General features: G+C 55.3%; 8 protein-coding genes across 10 annotated transcripts; all 8 read right to left on the bottom strand.

Moving 5' to 3' along the window:
• Nucleotides 1-198: 198 nt before the first annotated feature.
• ABB37_03542 (phosphomannomutase-like protein) lies at nucleotides 199-2,350 on the bottom strand (the record flags this gene model as incomplete). 2 transcript variants are annotated; one of them, XM_015800915.1, is made up of 1 exon in its annotated part: nucleotides 199-2,350. In XM_015800915.1, exon 1 carries the CDS (start codon nucleotides 1,978-1,980, stop codon nucleotides 199-201), a length of 1,782 nt encoding a protein of 593 aa, XP_015660922.1. In that variant the 5' UTR covers nucleotides 1,981-2,350. The 2 variants fall into 2 exon arrangements, with proteins under 2 accessions (XP_015660922.1, XP_015660923.1); XM_015800916.1 differs by having other exon boundaries at nucleotides 199-2,176.
• A 440-nt stretch (nucleotides 2,351-2,790) lies between these two features.
• ABB37_03541 (hypothetical protein) lies at nucleotides 2,791-3,602 on the bottom strand (the record flags this gene model as incomplete). Its single annotated transcript, XM_015800914.1, has 1 exon — nucleotides 2,791-3,602. Exon 1 carries the CDS (start codon nucleotides 3,595-3,597, stop codon nucleotides 2,791-2,793), a length of 807 nt encoding a protein of 268 aa, XP_015660921.1. The 5' UTR covers nucleotides 3,598-3,602.
• Nucleotides 3,603-4,112: 510 nt separating this feature from the next.
• On the bottom strand, nucleotides 4,113-5,763 carry ABB37_03540 (putative actin-like protein; the record flags this gene model as incomplete). The annotated part of the gene is made up of 1 exon (XM_015800913.1): nucleotides 4,113-5,763. Exon 1 carries the CDS (start codon nucleotides 5,388-5,390, stop codon nucleotides 4,113-4,115), a length of 1,278 nt encoding a protein of 425 aa, XP_015660920.1. The 5' UTR covers nucleotides 5,391-5,763.
• A 393-nt stretch (nucleotides 5,764-6,156) lies between these two features.
• Nucleotides 6,157-8,540, bottom strand: ABB37_03539 (hypothetical protein; the record flags this gene model as incomplete). The annotated part of the gene is made up of 1 exon (XM_015800912.1): nucleotides 6,157-8,540. The coding sequence occupies exon 1, from the start codon at nucleotides 7,879-7,881 to the stop codon at nucleotides 6,157-6,159; it is 1,725 nt and encodes a 574-aa protein (XP_015660919.1). The 5' UTR covers nucleotides 7,882-8,540.
• A 1,541-nt stretch (nucleotides 8,541-10,081) lies between these two features.
• On the bottom strand, nucleotides 10,082-11,488 carry ABB37_03538 (hypothetical protein; the record flags this gene model as incomplete). Its single annotated transcript, XM_015800911.1, has 1 exon — nucleotides 10,082-11,488. The coding sequence occupies one exon, from the start codon at nucleotides 11,486-11,488 to the stop codon at nucleotides 10,082-10,084; it is 1,407 nt and encodes a 468-aa protein (XP_015660918.1).
• A 1,470-nt stretch (nucleotides 11,489-12,958) lies between these two features.
• Nucleotides 12,959-14,709, bottom strand: ABB37_03537 (serine palmitoyltransferase-like protein; the record flags this gene model as incomplete). The annotated part of the gene is made up of 1 exon (XM_015800910.1): nucleotides 12,959-14,709. Exon 1 carries the CDS (start codon nucleotides 14,417-14,419, stop codon nucleotides 12,959-12,961), a length of 1,461 nt encoding a protein of 486 aa, XP_015660917.1. The 5' UTR covers nucleotides 14,420-14,709.
• A 589-nt stretch (nucleotides 14,710-15,298) lies between these two features.
• Nucleotides 15,299-16,623, bottom strand: ABB37_03536 (hypothetical protein; the record flags this gene model as incomplete). The annotated part of the gene is made up of 1 exon (XM_015800909.1): nucleotides 15,299-16,623. Exon 1 carries the CDS (start codon nucleotides 16,343-16,345, stop codon nucleotides 15,299-15,301), a length of 1,047 nt encoding a protein of 348 aa, XP_015660916.1. The 5' UTR covers nucleotides 16,346-16,623.
• Nucleotides 16,624-17,170: 547 nt separating this feature from the next.
• On the bottom strand, nucleotides 17,171-18,205 carry ABB37_03535 (hypothetical protein; the record flags this gene model as incomplete). Of its 2 annotated transcripts, none has more annotated exons than XM_015800907.1 (1): nucleotides 17,171-18,205. In XM_015800907.1, the coding sequence occupies exon 1, from the start codon at nucleotides 18,080-18,082 to the stop codon at nucleotides 17,171-17,173; it is 912 nt and encodes a 303-aa protein (XP_015660914.1). In that variant the 5' UTR covers nucleotides 18,083-18,205. The 2 variants fall into 2 exon arrangements, with proteins under 2 accessions (XP_015660914.1, XP_015660915.1); XM_015800908.1 differs by having other exon boundaries at nucleotides 17,171-18,173.
• Between the last annotated feature and the right edge of the window lie 237 nt (nucleotides 18,206-18,442).

The following is an 18,442-nucleotide window of genomic DNA, read 5'->3' as shown; positions in this document are numbered from 1 at the left end:
AAGAGAGCATTTGTATACATATGTATACATTTATACTTCAAACAACACCAGTATGCACGCTGGAAGCAGTGCTGATTTTCTCTAGAGAGAGAAAAAAACTTTTGCTGACCTTATGTGCCTCACCCCCCTTCCCCTCGCCCCTGTTCATGCTTTAGTAGCTTAGTTGCTTTTTATTATGGAGTGAAGAAGAAGCGCGCCTTAGAGCTTGCTGAAGATGGCGATGTCCTCTGGACGCATCACCAGTCCAAACTTCTTCGGCTGCATCAGCTGCTCCACCGCCTTGGCAACAAACGCGTTCAGTTGCTCAGCGCCGGCGGGATCCTCTGTCACGATCTCTGCGTACCACTTGATCTTCGGCTCCGTGCCGCTGCCGCGAATGGTGATGCGGATGCCGCCCTCGACGTACAGCGTGATCAGCGGCTCCTTCGCGTGCTGCGAGCGGCCCGACGGTTCGGCGGTGTCAATCTGCGTGACGAGGTCCACCACCCGCGTCACCTTACGGCCGTCCACGGTGGTCGGGTAGTGGCCGTCCTCGGAGGTGCGGATGCCCTCCAGCAGCAGGCCCGTCTTGGCCGGATCATCCGAGGTGGTGTAGGAGTTGTATGTGAAGTGGTAGCCGTACTTCTTGTAGATCGCCTCCAATTGCTCCACCAGCGACCGGTGCTTCTCCGTGCGCAAGTAGCACGCCATGTCCGCCATGACGGTGGCCGCCGTCACGCCATCCTTGTCCATCACCCGCCGACCCCACATGAAGCCGATCGCCTCCTCAAAGGCAAAGATCGGCTCGAGCCCCTCCGCCGCCTCCCGCTGCATGGCCACGTTGCCCATGAACTTGAACCCCGTCAGCGTCTCAGAGTACTGCACACCCTCGTGCACCGCCATCGTCCGCAGCACACAGGAGCTGACCACCGTGGACAGCATCAGGCACTTCTTCAGCGGCGCACCGCGGCGACGCGCGCACTCGATCGCCCACCAGCCCAGCAAGGTGCCGAGCTCGTTGCCGGTGAAGCACTTCCAGCCCTGGCCGTCTGGCAGGCGCTCCGCCACGGCAAGGCGGTCCGCGTCGGGGTCGTTCGCCAAGACGATGGACGCATCGTTGCGATCGGCCGTCACAAACGACAGCGCGAGCGAGGTCTTGCCCTCCTCCGGGTTGGGGAAGCGGATGGTGGGGAAGTCTGGGTCCGGCCGCGCCTGGTCCGGAACGACACTCAGGTGCTCCTCCGGAATCTTCAGCACGTGCCGCAGGGCGTGGGTGGTGAAGTCGGTGCCGACGCCGTGCATCGCCGTGTAGGTAAAGCGCACCGCTGTTGCATCGCCCACCGGCGCGTAGGACTCCTGCAGCGTCTTGAAGTAGCTCGCGAAGACTTCGTCGTAGGGTTCGATGTGGTCGCCCTCGGCGAAGGGCGCCCAGGAGGACGGGAGCGGGGTGAGGTGGGCCTCGATGGACGCAGCAATCGCCTGGTCGATGGGGGAGACGATCTGCGCGCCGTTCTCCGCGTACACCTTAAAGCCGTTGTACTCCTTGGGGTTGTGGCTCGCCGTCACCATCACACCCGCCAGCGCCTTGAAGTGGGTGACGCCGTAGGGCACGAAGGGGGTGGGGGCGCAGCGGCGATAGAGGTACGTCTTGAGCCCCTGCTGGTGCATCACCGTCGCCGACATCTCGGCGAAGACGCGGCTGTTGTGGCGGCCATCGAAGCCGATCACGATGCCACGGCTCAACTCGGAGGCAGAATACTTCTCGCGAAGGTAGGCAGCAAGGCCCTGGGCGGTCTGGAGTACGGTGAGACGGTTCATGTGCGCGTTTCCGGGGCCCATGGTGGCGCGCAGACCGGCCGTGCCAAAGGTCATGCGCGAGCCCAAAATGCTCTGCAGCGTTGCCGTGTCGTTCTTCGCTACCAGCGCCTCTACCGCCGCTCGTGTGACCGGATCGTGGTCCCACTCCAGCCACTGCTTCACAAGTGCATCGAGGGAAGACATCGTGTAGGGTTTGTTCTCGGTGAACGCTCGCGTTTTTCTTCTTCTTTACTTTGAATGTGTTTGTTTAATCGGAGCCAACAAGAGTAAAAACAATGAAGTTCACGTCTCACTCTGAAAACAAACGGTCGCGGCTTTAAGTAAGAAAGAAAAAGAAAAAGAAGAGGATTATGGAAGTTTGATTACAACGATGTACACTTCGAAAATAGAGAAGAAAAGATAAAGATCAGAATGAAAGAAGTGAGAAAAACGGATTAGGCGTCTTTTCCCTTTTCCCTTTGCAGTGGACTATAATGATGGAGTTTGTTTTTGTTGCTGATGTTGCCAGATCGGCTACTACCGATGTTGATTCAAGAATAATTCTTGGTTTTCTGTGAGTGTGGCAGCACAGCAGCGGAGAACTCGAGGCAACGAAAAAGAGCGGTGGGAGAGAGAGCAAAAGAGGTTGGTTGAAGAAGTCTCCTTTCTTCTTAGTGGGACGCGTCCTTCAGCATTAACGGTCGTCCACGGGACCAGAAACTTTTACCTTGTACATATTTGTGTGAGTACGTGGCGCTGAGGATGCCATCGAGGGAGAGCGGCCTCGGAGAAAAAACCCCGCTATTAAACGATCATTCGAACCACAATCTTTGTTTTCTAGATCATCGCTTCTCCTTCCGGTAGCCGTGACAAATTCAAATCGAATTCGCCAACGACGCAGATCGTTTGTCATTCTGTGAACAGACAAAAAGAAGGGAAGCACAAGCAAGCCAACAGTAGCTAAAACCACAACGAGCTACTTGAGGAGTTCTTTACGGAGTGCTTTGGAGGCTTTCATGTGCGTATCCTGCCGTGCTCGCGTGCGACTCGATCCAGATAGTGTACGAGGCTTGCCCAACCACAAACGAGTTCGATGGATCCACACAAGGCCGTGAAAGCAGCTAGGGAAACCTCACTTGGCGTGACAGCACACTTCTCAGCAGAAGGGGCGGACGGTGTAGGTGAGAAAACCTTCTTGTCGTAGAGCACAAGCGACTCCAACTCAGACTCACGGAAGGATGCGAGGAAGGCGCGCGTATCCGCCATCTTTAGCTCAGGCCATGGAGCGTCCAGCTGAAACGACGAGGAGGCCCCGGTGGTGAGGCGAGCAGATGCGGTGGTCTTTGAGCCTGCGCTTGCAAAGCCATTCACTTCATGCATCAAGCGAAGGCTCTTCGATCCAGCCATTGTGAGCTCCAGCGGCATGCACACCGTACGCCGAAGCTGCTGCTGCAGCTTGCGCTGCTTAGCCTCACCTTCGCACTGGATCGTAGCCGCTTGCACGTACGTGGGATGGATCAACGAGCAGAGAAAGTAATCGGTTTGGCGCAGCAACGGCGGCTCCACAACACCGTGCAGCGTCCGCGCAAGACGGCGAGTTGCCTGCTCCTTCCATCCAGACGGGAGGAGAAGCAACGAGGTCCCCACCGCATCATCGAGAAGGCGTCGCTCGCCTTGGCCAAATACGGTGGTGCGACGGCTGTTTTGCAGCGGAGACGCAGTGGAATCGGTGAATTGGGGGAGGTTTGCCTTCAGGGACGCGACCCACACGTTGCGACGCTGCAAGAGCGCCCCGGCACTCGTTGTTGTTTTGTGCGACATCTTCTTCGGTGAGTAGGCGGTGGCACGACGTGGATGCCAGGAGGCAGGCGATGGAAGGAAGGAAGGAGAAGGAAGGGCAGGGTAGAATGGACAGTCAGTTTTTCTTTCTTTCGAAATACAAGCCACTCGTGGACACTTAAAAAGGCAGAGAAAAACGTCCACTCGCCTTTTGAATCACCATTCTACACACAGCAACAACACACATGCACAACTTTCAAAAAGCGCCATCTCCCCGCACGCTCCACGTAATCTCCGGAAGAAGGGAAGGCACACCTGTGTTTTCTTCTTTTTCTGTTGCATTCATCTGTTAGAAGCAGGACATTTCTGAATTACTCAAGACCGACCCCATCCAAGTGCACGAGCAGCAGCAACAGAAAGCACTGATGGCAACGGGCCTGTGCAGCGCAAACTCGCCTTGAGCAGCGGCAGCAACCAACGCTGCCCCTTGTTGCAAGACAAGTCACCGATAGCGGCGAGACGGTTCGCTTAGCGCTCTCCTCGTAAACCTGGCAACCTCAGTAGAAAAGCTTGCGGTGCAGCACCGACGCTCCCTCCTCAGCCCACTCCCCCCGCGTCACCCACAGCGGATCGAAGGAGGAGCTCGAGGCGGCCATGGAGGCGCCCGCCCACGCGCCATCGGTGGTCTGCGCAACGTTCATCGCCCCATCGCGCTCGTACCGGAAGTACGACGCGTCCTGCGCCTTCAACTCCTCCAACACGCGGTCACGGAAACCAGGCACGAGACTCCCCGCACCCGCCAGTAGGTGCGGCACGGTGTGCAGCTGCCACTCCGGATCCATGCGTCGCTTGCACGTCGCCATCATGGCCGCCACGCTGCCTTTGTGGTCGCCGGTGGCGCGAAAGAAGATCTCGAACGGGGCGGCCGCCTTGCGCTCGTCGAGGTGTACCCGCGTGCCGTCTGGCGCCTGCAGGTCCAGCGGTACACTCGGCGTCGCTGCCGTCGTCGCGGTGATCGACTTCGCACCGTTGGCGCGATTCACACCTGTTGGCGCTGCTGCTGCTGCAGTTCCGGCCGATGCGGCAAACGGCAGCACCCGCGCCAGGCAGTGCTTCACATCCGACACCCAGTCGGCCCAGTAAACCTCGCGTGCGAAGTCCTGCGAGAGCGCCGGCGCTGCTGCCTCCACGGCGGGGCGAAAATTGGCGAGCAGCTCGCGGTACTGCGCCGTGACGGCGTCGCCGCCGACGGGCACGGTGTCGACCGAGTGCCGCAGCGCGTAGCCGTCCAGCACCGCCGTCACGGTGGAGTGGCTGTGCCCGACATCGAGCACGATGCTGGAGGCGGCCCCGGACGAAAGCGTCCACCCCACGCTGGGCCGCATGCAGTACAACGCCGTTGTCAGGCCTGGTGTCTCCAGGATCAACTGGAAGAGCGCCTCCATCACGTCTACCCGTTCGTGCCACACCTCGGGCAGGACAAGGCACAGCGGGTCCTGCTCGGTGCACTCTAAACTATCCTTCTTCATGCGACGCAGGGAGTCCATGTGAGCGTCGGGGTGGCTTTCTACGTTGCGGAGACTCCACAGCGGAAGCAACGCCTCCGACGACGCTGCGTTGTCAAAGGAGCCTCGGATGCCTCCTTCTTCACCCTCCGGCAGTGCGGACACCGCCGCTACATCGTCGAGACTTCTGCTGGCGGAATACAAAATGGAGAATAGGTCCACCTCCTCCGGCGCTGCGGCTGAGCGAAGGGAGCGGACACAGTGTGTGCAGGTGAGGTCGCCGATGTAGCCGGCACGGATGCTGTACGTACCCACCTCCACCACCGCCATACTTGACCCTATTTCCTCCGCCTGTTTCTCTTTTTTCCCCGTTTAGAGGAATTTTCGTGACCCAACGCAAAATGGCGGTGTCGTTAACCCGCTCAGATAGCTCGTGTCTTCTGAAGGACAGCGTTGTGTTGTATTAATTAAACAACTTCGTGTAGCCTATATATATATATTCTTTTGCTGATTCTGTGAAGATGAGACGTGTGTGTGTAGCACAGAGGAGTCAATGTCCGATTCAGGCACGAGACGGGCTCACCGTCGCACACCCGCACCTTCTGCTTTCTTTATGTATTGTTGGCTGACGTAGAGATCGTCAGCAGGTCGCGTTCCCCTTTGCGAAACACGCGCCACAACCTACCTCAGCAAGAATCAGACTTGAGAAAGAATTCAAGAAGATAAAAAGACGGACCGCGAGACATTTAAAAAAAAGAGAGAAAATTGTTGGTGTGAAAAAAATGACGGTAGAAAAGTATGCGGCTTTGCCTGCGCGTGCGTGTGTCCCCTCATTTCGTTATTGCTTCATTGATGCATCACTACACAGCGGCGACGACCGTGAGACACACACACACAACGTGCCCCCAAAGGCACTTGAAAAGCATCCTCGTTTTTCTTTTATCGATAATCATTGCAAGGTAAGGGGAGTGTCTTCGGTTGAAGTTAAATGGTCGCAAATCTATTCTTGAGTGGTGGATCAGTGGAGTCACAAGCTGGAGCGCTCTACGTAGCAGTCATACATCTAGGAGACAAAAAAAAACCGCACTGTGCTTTCTCACGACTGGCGGCTGTGTCGCTTCAAAACGGCCTCGACCGAGCCGACCGTGGCGCGATCGACGCACGATTCCGCCGCCAGCCGCGTTGGGAAGTACGCCACACTCGTCCCTCCAACGGACGGGGCGGGGATCAGCAAAAGGTGCTGCTCGCGCGATATCCGCCGCACCTCCTCCTCCTCGTCGCTGCTCTGCGGCGCCAGGTGCACCTCATACCGCGCCGTGGAGAGCACAGAGGACTGCTGTTGCTGCTGGAGTCGCAGCAGCTGTGCCTGTGGTGCATCGAGACTGCTATTGGAAGAAGCCGGAGCTTTGACGCGAGATTCGCGCGAGGACAACGCACCTGGACGCCGCCGCCGCTGCTGCTGCTGCTGTGGTGGAATCTCCTTCACCGGAAGATCGTCTCCGTCATCGCTCTCAGCCTGCTCCTCCAGTGTTGCACGTGGCCTGACATTCGTCGTGGTCGTGCTGCGCGTCGCAGAGGGACGCTTCCGCGTCGGAGCTGCCACCGCAGAAGACGATAAAAAGGAGGATGAGGAAGAAGAAACAGGCTGTACTGCCGGGGGATGGCCGGTGCTGCTATCCTTGCGGGTAATTACTGCCGCTTCTCGTGCTGTCTCTGCGGCCACCGTTGCACCGTCGCCATCTCGTCGCCGTGACAGGCCCAACCGGACATGGCTGCGGATTGCGGTCACGCCCGCCAACTTCTTCAGCGTCACCGCCTCTGCAGGCAACGCCGGTGCTTCCTCTTTGGGTCGAGGAATCCACGATGGTATCTCGCCCAGCTCCCCTTCTTCCTTCCAGCCAGTGGTGCCCGTGCATTGGTGCAGCGGGGCGTTTCGGCGCGTCTCGTACGCACCGCAGCGCTGACACTGCAGACAGGGCACGTGGAAGCGCTCATCGGCGAGCACCTCCGCCAGGCAGGCACGACAGATGTCAACCTTGCAAACCGGGCAGTGGTACAAGAAGCGGCGGTGCGCCGGCAACGCGGCGTGGCCACCTTTCTTCTCTCCCTCCTCCTTCTTCACCTCCGACAGCTCGCCGATGCCTTCGGCGCTGTCGTCCGCTTGCTCTTCTCCGTCCACGAGGGAATCCAGCCAGTCGGTGTGGCCGCAGAAGTCGCAGCTGATGCCTTCTGTGTCACCATACGAGGCGCGGGATCGCGCCTCTAACGTGTGCAGGTTCCAGCATAGAAACTGACGAGTGACGGCGTTGTACAGCGGGCTGCCTAGTTGCTGAACGGCACGCAGCAGCACGTCCACCTCCTCCACCACAAACTGGCTCCGCTCGAGCTCTGCCGTGTCGTCCTCTGAGTTGTAGTAGCGCAACTCCGATCGCGTCTCTGCTGGAGCGCCCACTTCCATCGAGATGCCGGTGGAGGTGGTGCCGGCCCCGCCAGAGGCGCTCCGGGAGGGTGGCGTCGCTGCCTGCGTTGACGGCCCCTCGATGGTGACGACGCCAGAGGACGGGACATTCAGCATGTCGATGCTGCGGCGCTCTACCTTGAGAGGGTGCGACGATGACGACGCTGACGATGCGGACAGCAACGCGGTGGAGGTCGTCTTGCGATGTCCGCTGCGGGACGCCGCCGTTGGGCGACTCTCATAAGGACGAAGCATCTGATGCAGTTCGTTGTTCGGAGACAGGCTGCGAGACTGGGAGCGGTTGAGGGAGACGAAACGGTCAAAGTTGACGGGCGCAGCGGAAAAACGGCGCTGGCCCTCCATCCTGTGCGCTGACCGAGTACTTTTCTGATATACAATTATTATTCTTTCGATAGCTCAATGAAAATGGACGTCAGCAGCTGCGTTGCCAACGAGAAACGAGTGAAGGTGTGTGTGTACGACAAGCGGGAGCCACTAGAAACACACTATAAGGAAAATAAAAGGGGCTATTTAAGACCACAATGTTAATAATAGATAATAATAGGTATAAAACGTCGAGCTAGCGGAAGCAGTTTATGGATCGCCCACATCGTAGCAGAGCCGTTTCGGTGCAGTTGGACAGAAATTCCTGTGAGTGCTGGAATAGGAAATGGCAAGCTTTGACTACGATGTACCTCTCGTGACGGACCTGAAGGTACAAGAGGTGTTTTATATGGGATGTATTTTAATGACAAAGGAATCAGCAGGTTGGTCAATCTACAGTACGGATACACGCAACGGTTCAGAAAAACAGATCACCGAAGCGTTCCAACGCGTTGTTGGTGTTCGTGTGTTTGCCTACGCTTTAAGCAGAAAAGGTGTGACTCAGCCGGTGTAGTCGCTTTTCCTTGTGAGTTCGTTCCTTCTATTGAGGAAAGCACACGGGAGTGTACTTCTCGGATAAGTATCTTTGTATTGCCTAGAGCAGGAGGGAGCAATCACAACAGCGGTGGAAAAAAACTGTTGGGTGAAAACCAAAAGGAAAGAAGGCGACACGTACGTCGGTGTTAGCATGAGAGAGGAGTGGCTTCGATCGCTAGCATCCGCACAGGGAATGTACCACGACCACCAACAATAATAAAACTGAACACTGGAGCCAACGAAAAAGGTGGCCGTCAACGGTGGTAGCAGCACAAATGTGCTGCATAATAATCTCTGTTTTCTTTTCTTTATATATCAACGTCAAGCGGGTATATGTTTTTTTTTTTTTCAGAGCACCGATTTGTCTCTTCACAGCTGCCGTACGATTCGTCGTAGGCGATGCGTTCACTTACGTAGTTCTTTTGTCTCGTGTATTGTATGTCGATGCCTTGCGAAAGCTGCCAAAACAGCACTACCGGAAACCGTACAGAAGATACGAAAGAGCCGAATACAGTGCAACAGAAACCACAATATATAAGCAATAAACTGTCAAACTGTTAGACCCTGGCGAAACATGTTTTCATTGGCAACGAACAACAAGCATCTGGGGGAAGGGCAGAGGGGTCTCTTCAATGTACAGACATAAAAAAGTGTTCTCCTGCAGGGAAACGAGATGAAACGGCTAAAGGGATGCAACAATATTCTAACTTTTTAGGAATGATATCAGAAAAAAAAAACAATAGGAAAAGCCAGGGAATAGTGCACAAAGCTGCGGAACAGCAATACATAAAGGATTTCACTTTGCATCATACAAAAGGAATAGAGTAACATCGCAGGAAAACACGCAGAAAGAAAGCACTTGCAGAAAAATGTAAACTATTTTTGTAGGGCAACAATAAAAGTTAAAGGAAATGAATGCGCTTCAAGCTCCCCACACCGCGAATTCTGTCGCGTCGGAGGACTAGTGTGGGAGAAAAGCAGCGTCACAACAAACTTTGCTGCCGTACTGCGAATACAGAAGCTTCGCAGAGATTATCTTCTTTTTCATCTCCAAGGCACTCGCCGCATCAGCGCGGCTAATCCGTAAACCACGCGACAGAAACTGGGACGAGATCGTTGTCGACGGTGAACACCGATTGAACGACGAATGCGGGGAGGGATCGTCGAGGTATGATAACGAAGAATAAAAGGAAGACACTTTGGGGAAAACGACCGCTCTTGGTGTGTGTTGAATTTTGAAAAACAGCGCGAAAACGAAGTAACAAAGTGAAGATGAAAACCAAATCTGTGCACATGTTGATGAACATGCGCTCGGGTGATTGTTAGACCATCTGCAGAGCATACCATCGCGTTTATCGCCACACGCTACTTCAGCTCCCGAGCACGCGTAATGCAGCATGGCTCGCGAAACAAAGAAACCAGAAAAGCCAACGTCATACTATGAAAAAAACCTTTTGACAAAAAGAATGAAAAGGAGTAAGTAAAAAAGAAAAAATGATGAAGAAAGAAGATACATGGGACAAAAATGAATAACAATAATTATCGCATCAAAACAAAACAAAAAAATCACCGTGAGCGTCAACACTGCATTCACTCTAACAAAAAAAAACGTAAAAAAGGGGGAAAAACAGCACCGAGGTGCTTAGTGCACGTGCATCAACGTCGTTGGGGCAGTTTTCACTTGATCCAGCTCACCTTGACTATCTGGTCCACTAGGTCTTTGGCCATCATGGCCTGAGGGAGCACGGATAACGTGCGCCCGCAGCGGCCGACGGCGTTGCGTGCGCAGTCGCTGCGACGGCGGTGTCGGGCCCGACGGACTCCGTGTTTCCGGCCCCGTAAAGGAAGAAAAAAGAAGCAGCGGAATATCGTCGCCGCACTGCGCAGAGGTGCCGTTGGCGCCGTTGCTTGACGAGGGCCGCACATCCGACTCCGCGCCTGGCGAGCGGGCTGTAGTCATCACACTCGTCTGCAGATGCGAGAGCCGACCTGAGAGGCAGTTGGAAGTGGAGAGAAAGCCAGAGGAGAAACTCGATGCAGCAGCGCCGTTTAGTGCGCCTTTGTGTGCGTCAGACTCTGGCACCGCGCACAGCGGAGAGGACAGCGAGTGCACCACGCTCACCACGTTCGACAAGATTTGCGGCGGCGGCGAAAAGACTGGCGCGGTGGCGGTTGATACGACGGGGTGCGCACCATCGTCGTCGTCGTCGTTGTCGACCGCAGCCCCCGCGGCACCAACGTCCCCGGCTTTGGTGTTGGAAACTGTAGAAGGGAGGGGATCGTCTTGCGGTGCGGTGGCCACGTCGGCGAGTTCGTCATGTATGCGGGTTGGTGAGCTGCGAGCTGAGCTGGAGTCCATGAGGCTGCTCCGTCCCTCCCTTTTCAGTGTTGGGCGTCGCACGGAGAAGGAGCCCAACCGTGCACTAAGCGGCCTCAGCGGCGGCTTGCGGGGCAGTGTCGGACTCAGCAGTCGCGGTGTAACGTGGTGTTCCTCAGCGCGAGGCTTGCACTGCGGCTCCGCTTCTTCTTCCTTGGGCGGTGCGGATCCCTCAGCCGGTTCAGGAAAAACAAGCTTGTACTCGCGGAACGTGGACGACTTGCCGAGCCGGATGTAAAGCGCAGGAAGGGAGAAGCGATGGCCGGGCTTCTTCACCGGCACCTCTTCGTTCACATCGACCAGCGAGGGAATAGCCGAGGAGGGGGGCGAGGCAACAGAGGCGGCGTCCACAAAGACGCTTGGGCTTGAGAGTCCGGCGGCGCCCCCACCACCGTGCTGGGCGACGGCCTTCGTAAGGGCTGCGGCAATAACACTCTCTTCTACGCGAATCTTCTTGCGCTCAAACTGGTAAAGGGGGGAATAATACCACACAATAGCCGTGCCGCCGCCGCTGCTACCGATGGAAGTGTCTTGCATCTCCCCTACGTAGCAGAAGGCCGTCAGGGCGTGGTCGCTGCACCGCCGCGCATCCAAAACGTCTTCGGCATTGCGGCTGACAGTCAGCAGCTTCAGCCGATGTGGACCGAACTCTAACTCTGCCGGAAGCGACATGGGCAACGAGTACGAGATGAATATGAAAAAAAGAAAACGCGAAAAAAAAACAAAAACGATGTTAGTTTTGAAAGCCGGCAAAGATAAGAGGAAAACACATAAATAGAAGTTTGTCTGAAGTCGAAAGTCGAGAAACAGTGGGGAAAGGCAGCTCTAAGAGCAAACAAAGGGAGACAGAAAACTCACAAAGAGACGACTAACAAATAACAGAACAAAAAAAGGCAATGAGGCACTTAGACTTTGAGGGAAAACCAACCCTCGCAGTGACACAATGAGCCGCGCCGAGGGGACGCTGTAAACGGCTACAACGAGGCTTTATGTTGAAGTGAAAGAAAAAAAAAGTGAAACAAAAGGTATGATATATATAGAGAATGATAAGAAACGGCACAGCAAGTCGCTGCTCCAACACTTCAAGCAGACGATAGTGCGGAAGAGGACGTGCGATGATTATCTCCTGCAAGGCGTTAAAAAGATACTTTCTTTTGTGCAGGACTGCGAAACGGAAGCCAAACCCAATCACGGACAATACTTTGACTTATTTTTTGCTGTTCTGATCAGCAAGAGGCAAACAACGCGGATATCTTTCTGTCAAATTGTGAAACAGACCACAGTTGCTACGTGCAAACGATCCGATTTCATTGAAAAGAGAGAGAAAAAAAAACACGTATAGCAACGCAAATACGGCTAGAGGCGTTGCTGATGATCCTCATATATGCACATTAAAACAGAAGCTAGTTTGTGAATACGTGAACTGAAGTTGGCGCTCGCCTCTGCTTGCCAGCAAGACTGCCGCACTTGAATGCACCGTTTACGCAGATCAAGAAAGGAGAGGAGAACGAGCTGAAGAAAGGGGGAGATGAGCGCGGAAAGTGTGAGAAAAACGTTTGAGGGAAAGGAGACAACAAAGCTAGATCGAAATAGAGAAAAGAGAAAGATTCAGCAACAGTCGACCGAGGTCGTTGCGGGGCATCCCAGGCTGAGGACCGCGTTCTTGGACCAAACGCCCGTTTCCAAATAATTGTTGTTATGCGCGGTAACGGAAGCCCGCATGATGTGGAAGATGATTAGGCTTTTTCTTTTCTTCGATCACGCCACTCGGAAGCGAATTTTCTTGTGGCTTTGCTTGTTGAACTTTCAAAACGCTCTCGCAGTACGGCGAGAACAGAGGGAAGAGAAGACAGCGTCACGTCAAACGATGTATTTGCATCGAAGGATTAAAAAAAAAAAAAACTAAGAGTTATAAAATAATAATAGGATGAAAATAGGGGTACAAATATTTTTCTCTCCTTTCGGTCAAAAGAGAATCGTAACAACGTACGCCTATATCTATGTCGCTAACGTTCGTGAAAGACACACGAAAACAAAGAGGTTGCACAACACAAAACTCCCATGCGCAGCACCGTGTCTTCTTTCCTTTCCTCACCACTGTACAAAACGGCTTTCCTTTTCCCAGTCTAACGGCGGAAAGCCTTATGCGAACTCCGTCTTCACCGCTTCCTCGATTGCCTTCAGAGCCCCGTCAACCTCCGCCTGCGACGCTTGGCTCTTCACAAGGATGCGCAGCCCCGACACCGTGTTCACCGGCTCCTCGGTCGTAAACACGTTGCGCACCACCGCCACCTTCCTCCCCTGCAGCATGTTGATCACCTTCTGCAGGCGATTCTCAACATTCTGCAGTCCCTCTGCCTTCACGTAGGCGGGCGGGACCGCCAACACAATCACCGGCGACGCGTCGTCCACGCAGTCGACCAGGTGGATCTTCTCCGCGTTGAAATGAGCGTTACGCAGGTGCTCGCGCATGTGCTTCGTGTGCGCGTGCAGCTTCTCTACAAAGCTGTTGTCGCGGTCCAGCACCGTCAAGCACTGCGAGACCGACGCCGTGACGTACGGGGGGAGGGACGCAGAAAACACGTAGGCCGAGGCGGAGAGACGCTGATGATCCACCATTATCGAGGCACCGGCGCAGAAGCCGCCGACGGCGCCCATGGAGGTGCTCAGGCTGCCGATGTACACGTCCACGTCCATCGTCGCGATGTTGAAGTGCTCCGGCGTCCCACGGCCCGTCTTGCCCAGCACACCAAAGCCGCAGCCGTCCTCGAGGAGGAGGCGGAACTTGTACTTGCTACACAGCGCCAAAATCGGCGGCAGCGGGCAGATGTCACCGGTTTCGTAGAACACGCCCTCCGTCACGACAAAGCGGCGGTGCGGCGTGGGTGCGCTGTCCTTCGCCACCACCTCCTTCATCCTCTTCTCGAGGTCCGTCATGTCGCAGTGCTTGAAGGTGCGGACGTCCGAGCGCGACAGCTTGCACCCCTCCACCACCGAGGTGCTGACGCCGTCGTCGTAGACAAGATAGTCGCCGCGGCTGGAGAAGCACGAAATGAGGGTGGCGACGGTGGCGTAGGCGAAGCTGTACACCACCGCGTCCTCCGTCTTGAGGAACTTGGCGAGGTCCTGCTCAACCAGCAAATGCGGTTTGATGGTGCCGTAGAAGCTCCTGGGGCCGCAGCTGCCGACGCCGTACGCGTTCACCGCCGCCCGCGCCACGTCCACCACCTCCGGCAGCGTGGAGAAGGAGTGAAAGTCGCAGGTGGCGAGGTCGAGGCACTCCTCGGGGTTGGTCGAGCCAGGACGAAGGATGGTGATGTGGCAGCCGTCACGGCCGCACACCTCCGTGATGCCCTTGAACTCGGGCACCGGCACGTTCGAGGTCACCACGCTGTCTGTGTGGAAGGGCTGGGACTGATACGCTGCAATGCGCCGCTCCTGCTCTTCCAAAGAGGGCAAGTTGACCCGTTTCGCGGCGGCGGCACGACGGGCGGAGCGCTGCAGCAGCAGGTAGCCCAGCGCCACCACGAACAGCAGCTCCAGCACGATGTGGAACGGGTGGTCTGCCAACTGCTGCGACAACGCGGCGGAGACGAAAGACATTGCCAACTGATGTGCGCTTTGTCGGTGGAGGTGAAATACTCTTCTTCTGTTAGCTTACAGCGATTTATAGAGAATACCAACGATTTGTGTAAAGAAGAAAACTAAGCCACTGTGTTTTCGCTAATAGAGCGCCTTCGCTGCGAGACGCACGCGTGCAGAAGCACCACAAACAGAGAAGAAAAGAACAGGAGATGAAAAGTCCAAAAAGAGCAACGAAAGCTGCAAGCGAAACAACGTAATACCAACAAAAAATAAACAAAGGCGGATGTGAAACGCACAGAGCGTGAGCTGGGCAGATACAAAACAGAAGAGTGGGGACGAGAAAAGAAAAGAATAAACACGGCATCGCAGATGAAGAAAGAAGTACAAAAATGCTACACGGGTAACTCCCCCTCCAAAAAAAAAAGAAGCAAAGGATTCCAGCGTCGTTGCGCACCACTCACAGGCAGCACTCGCGATGATTCTTGACGCATGCATAAAGACCGTTTCTTTGAAAAAAGATGATGACCTTGCATTTTTCATTCTTTCCGCAATCAGCATGCACAACAGTGAAGAAGAGAAAACGACGCGTATGTCTGTTCTCCCCTTGTTCCTCCTCCAACAACAATGTCACGCGGAGGGAGGAGTTGATCGGTGAGCAAGTGGCCCCTTACGGAGTTATCCTTGTGTACATATTTTTGTAACACATTATCTCTTGTGAGTGGATATTTCATTTCTAGCAGCGCGTGGCAGGAGAGCGCGAGACAGACCAGAAGGAGGAACACATCTTGGAGAACGTGGAGAAGGAAGTCAGCGCACACGCACACAAGTTAATGGGCCTTTTCTCCCACCGCTTCACACTTCACACACGTCAAAGGGTCGTCCACTTCACGTGACTACTTAAGTAAGCGCTTTCGAAATCGATAGTGCGCCTAGTTGATACTTCCAGGCCCACTGCGTGAAGATGTGCAGGAGGAGACGTGTCTCGTTCGCTCTCTGTAAGAGCGCCGCCTGCAGTCGACGGCGCAGCCAGCGCTTCCACCTGCCAAAGCAGCGGACCCCCAAACTCCACAAAGCCTCCTGCTGGGTGCGGTGCAGATACGCCCCTATCAACGCTCGACGCTTCCACGCACGGAACGCGCGCACGGCCACCTGCTGAGCCGCCTTAACCTCCAACGGAAACGCGAGAAAGCGTTGGAGCGTGTGGGATCGCCACTGAACCAAAAAAAAGCGCACCAGTCGACGCTCCGCAGCAAAGCGCATGCACTGGAGGTGGCGCAGCACGGCGCACTGACGTGGGTAGCAACACCACGCGCAGAAGCGCAGAAGGGCGTGACGCTGTCGGTTCACAAGGGAAAGGCGAAATGCCCGATCGCGACGACGTCCACGAGTGCGGGCCCACTGCTGCCACCTGCCCCACACCGTTCGACAAACAAAGTCGCGCAAGAACGACGCTTCACGAATCTCTGCTTCCTGATAAAGCGCTTCGCGGCACAGCCGCCGCTCCGTGAGAAGGCGCCACCACGCAAAGCACCGGCCACCCAGTCGCTGCCATAGTACGTGAAGCGTGTCCTGCTGGAGTTGGCGCAGAGCGCTGCGGCGTACGGCGTAAAGCCCCCAGCGCAGCAGCAGCCGTCGCAGCACAAGCGTATTCGCCTCGGCGCGGATGCATTGCAGGTCGCCCAGAACATCACGTCGCGAACGCCCTTTAAGAAAGCGTCCTGTTCTTGTGAGATGTGTTTCGTGGTCTTTACGAGTGGGGAAGGTGTCCCCTCTACTTCCATCTACCGCCCGTGCGGAGGGCTCCAGTACGGATGTGATCGTGCTGTGCGCGCGAGAGCTCTTGTTGTACGACACACCGTGTTCATCGTAGTGCGAGTGGCGCAGTTCTTCAATGACGTAGAAATCATCCGGCTGGCGAATCCACGCCGTGCTAGAGAGGTTCATGTAAATAAATAAAAGCAAGAAGAGCCTTGTTCGGCTCTTTTCATGTCAGGTCACAACTGTTCTATGCGTTTGGGCAGCAGTATTATTAACGCTTTGCTAAGGTTTTGCTTTCCTTCAAGGGAGTACTACCTCTTTCTTTGTTTTTGGCTTGCAGGGGTAGTGCAAACGCCTTCGATGCAATATAGGAAATGAACACCCAAGTGTTGAGCGGTTTTGAAAGACTATTTAGCTATCTCCATGGCGCTTCTATGGCCCAACTACTACGTAGAAAATGTGCTGCAACTCACACACACACAGAGAGAGAGAAAGAGTGATGAGAGCGGGGTGTTGTTGCCGCTGTTGCTGCTAGATCCTTTAATACATTTGTTGAATGGGCGTTGCTCCTTCAAAGCTCCGTCGTTGCTTGCTTGCTTGCCGTAGAGGATCTGAAGCGATATCGCATTGCATGCGATCGTTTCAGCGTCTGTTGGTCTGCTCCACAAATAGCAGTGCGCAGCAGAGAGTAACGATCCTGTGCACCGCGCATTCACAAGTACTCCCGAATGGTCACATGTTGCTTTCCCTACAACGCATGTCGTTCCGTCTCGCCATTCCGAGTTCGATTACGCAGCGCTCCGTCGCTGCTTACGCAGCACACAAACACAAACACAAACACAACAACACGAAGAGCAGGTTAGTCGTTTCTAGAAAGGAAAGAGGCGATCAGGCGCTGAGTGGGAAGCGATGCAAAAGAGCCAACAGCGTGCACGATGCACCGCATTTATTAGTAAGAATCGTAGCAGCGAAGAGGGGTCTTTCCAGTGACAGACACACACACCCACGCGCTCAATTGATGCGATGCTTTTTGTGTAGACGCGGTGGCTTACCCTCTAAAAAGAGAAGCACACGCAGGGCACGCGCGCAGATGTCGGGCGACAGAGCCGCAAAGGAAGTATCCAAACGCCACGAGAACACTGCCGCCGCCGTTTCAAATGCTTGCGGCGCTGGCAGCGGTACCGTCAAGACCGTTTGGGGAGCATCCGTGCCGCTCTGAACGTCTCTTTCCTCCTCTCCCTTTCCATTCAGCACGCACGCGACAAACGCCTCCATGAAGTTCACGAACAGCTGTGTATTATCGAGAGCGGCGCGAAGGCCCATCCGCTTCTCCTCCTGTCGTGCGGCCTCGTTCTCCGCTACGCCGGTCAGCTGATGCAGAAATAAAACGTAGTTTACCACGAGCGATCCGACTGGGTTGGCCGCGCCAGCGAGTGTCTGCGCAACAAGCGCGTGTAAGCACTTCATATCTCTGGCGTGGCTTACCGCCGCGTTGCCAAACTTGTGCAGCTGCGCTTTGTCCTTCGAGAGAAAGTGCTCCGCGAAGAAGAGCCACTGTTCGTCTGTGAGAAGCTGCCGGACACGCGCTGCATAAGCCTCATGGGACCGCACGTGAGCGTTGGTGAGGCTTGGATGCCTTTTCATGGCCTCCGTCACCGCCTGCACGCAGCGGTGGCCTTCCAGCCGTGCGACGAGCGCGTTCAGGTGGGGACACGTCAGCCAGAACACCGTGGCACCGACGGCTGCCGTACGCCCGTTGCGTCCGTTCTTCCCCGCAGTGGTGCAGAGGACGCAGGCCTCCCTGTGCGCGACACACGTGAAGAGCGGCGCATCCACCGCGCGGTACCTCTCCGGGTCAGCGGCCGCGGCGTAGGGGTTGTGTTTCAGCGAGGGGGTCTCCTCCTTTCCATCCTCTGCACGCATTATGGCCGTTTACGTAATTCGATTTACTGCGGTGGTACAACAGGTTTTGCTCTATATAAAGCCATCTGGACATGTGCGGGATTGCACGGCTTCGAGACCAGACGAAAACATTGAAGGAGAACTCAACAGCGCAGTCGCATTGGAGAAGAGACAGAGAGAAGATTCACCAATGCGAAGAGCAAGGGGCAACTGCAGGCCGCACATCGACAACGTTTCATTATATCTGCTACGCGAATAAATGAAATAGAAGAGACGACGCCGAAAACGGTCGGAGTGCTACAGACAGATGAGCTGGACGCATCGCAACGCTGCGTTACTCCAACACACAACAATAACAAAGGCCACCGTTAAACTTATTTG

This window comes from Leptomonas pyrrhocoris (genome assembly GCF_001293395.1).
Source record: "Leptomonas pyrrhocoris isolate H10 chromosome Unknown, whole genome shotgun sequence".
Classification (NCBI taxonomy): domain Eukaryota; phylum Euglenozoa; class Kinetoplastea; order Trypanosomatida; family Trypanosomatidae; genus Leptomonas; species Leptomonas pyrrhocoris.
Note: the sequence above shows the minus strand (reverse complement) of the source record. Positions and strands in the feature narration are given on the sequence as shown.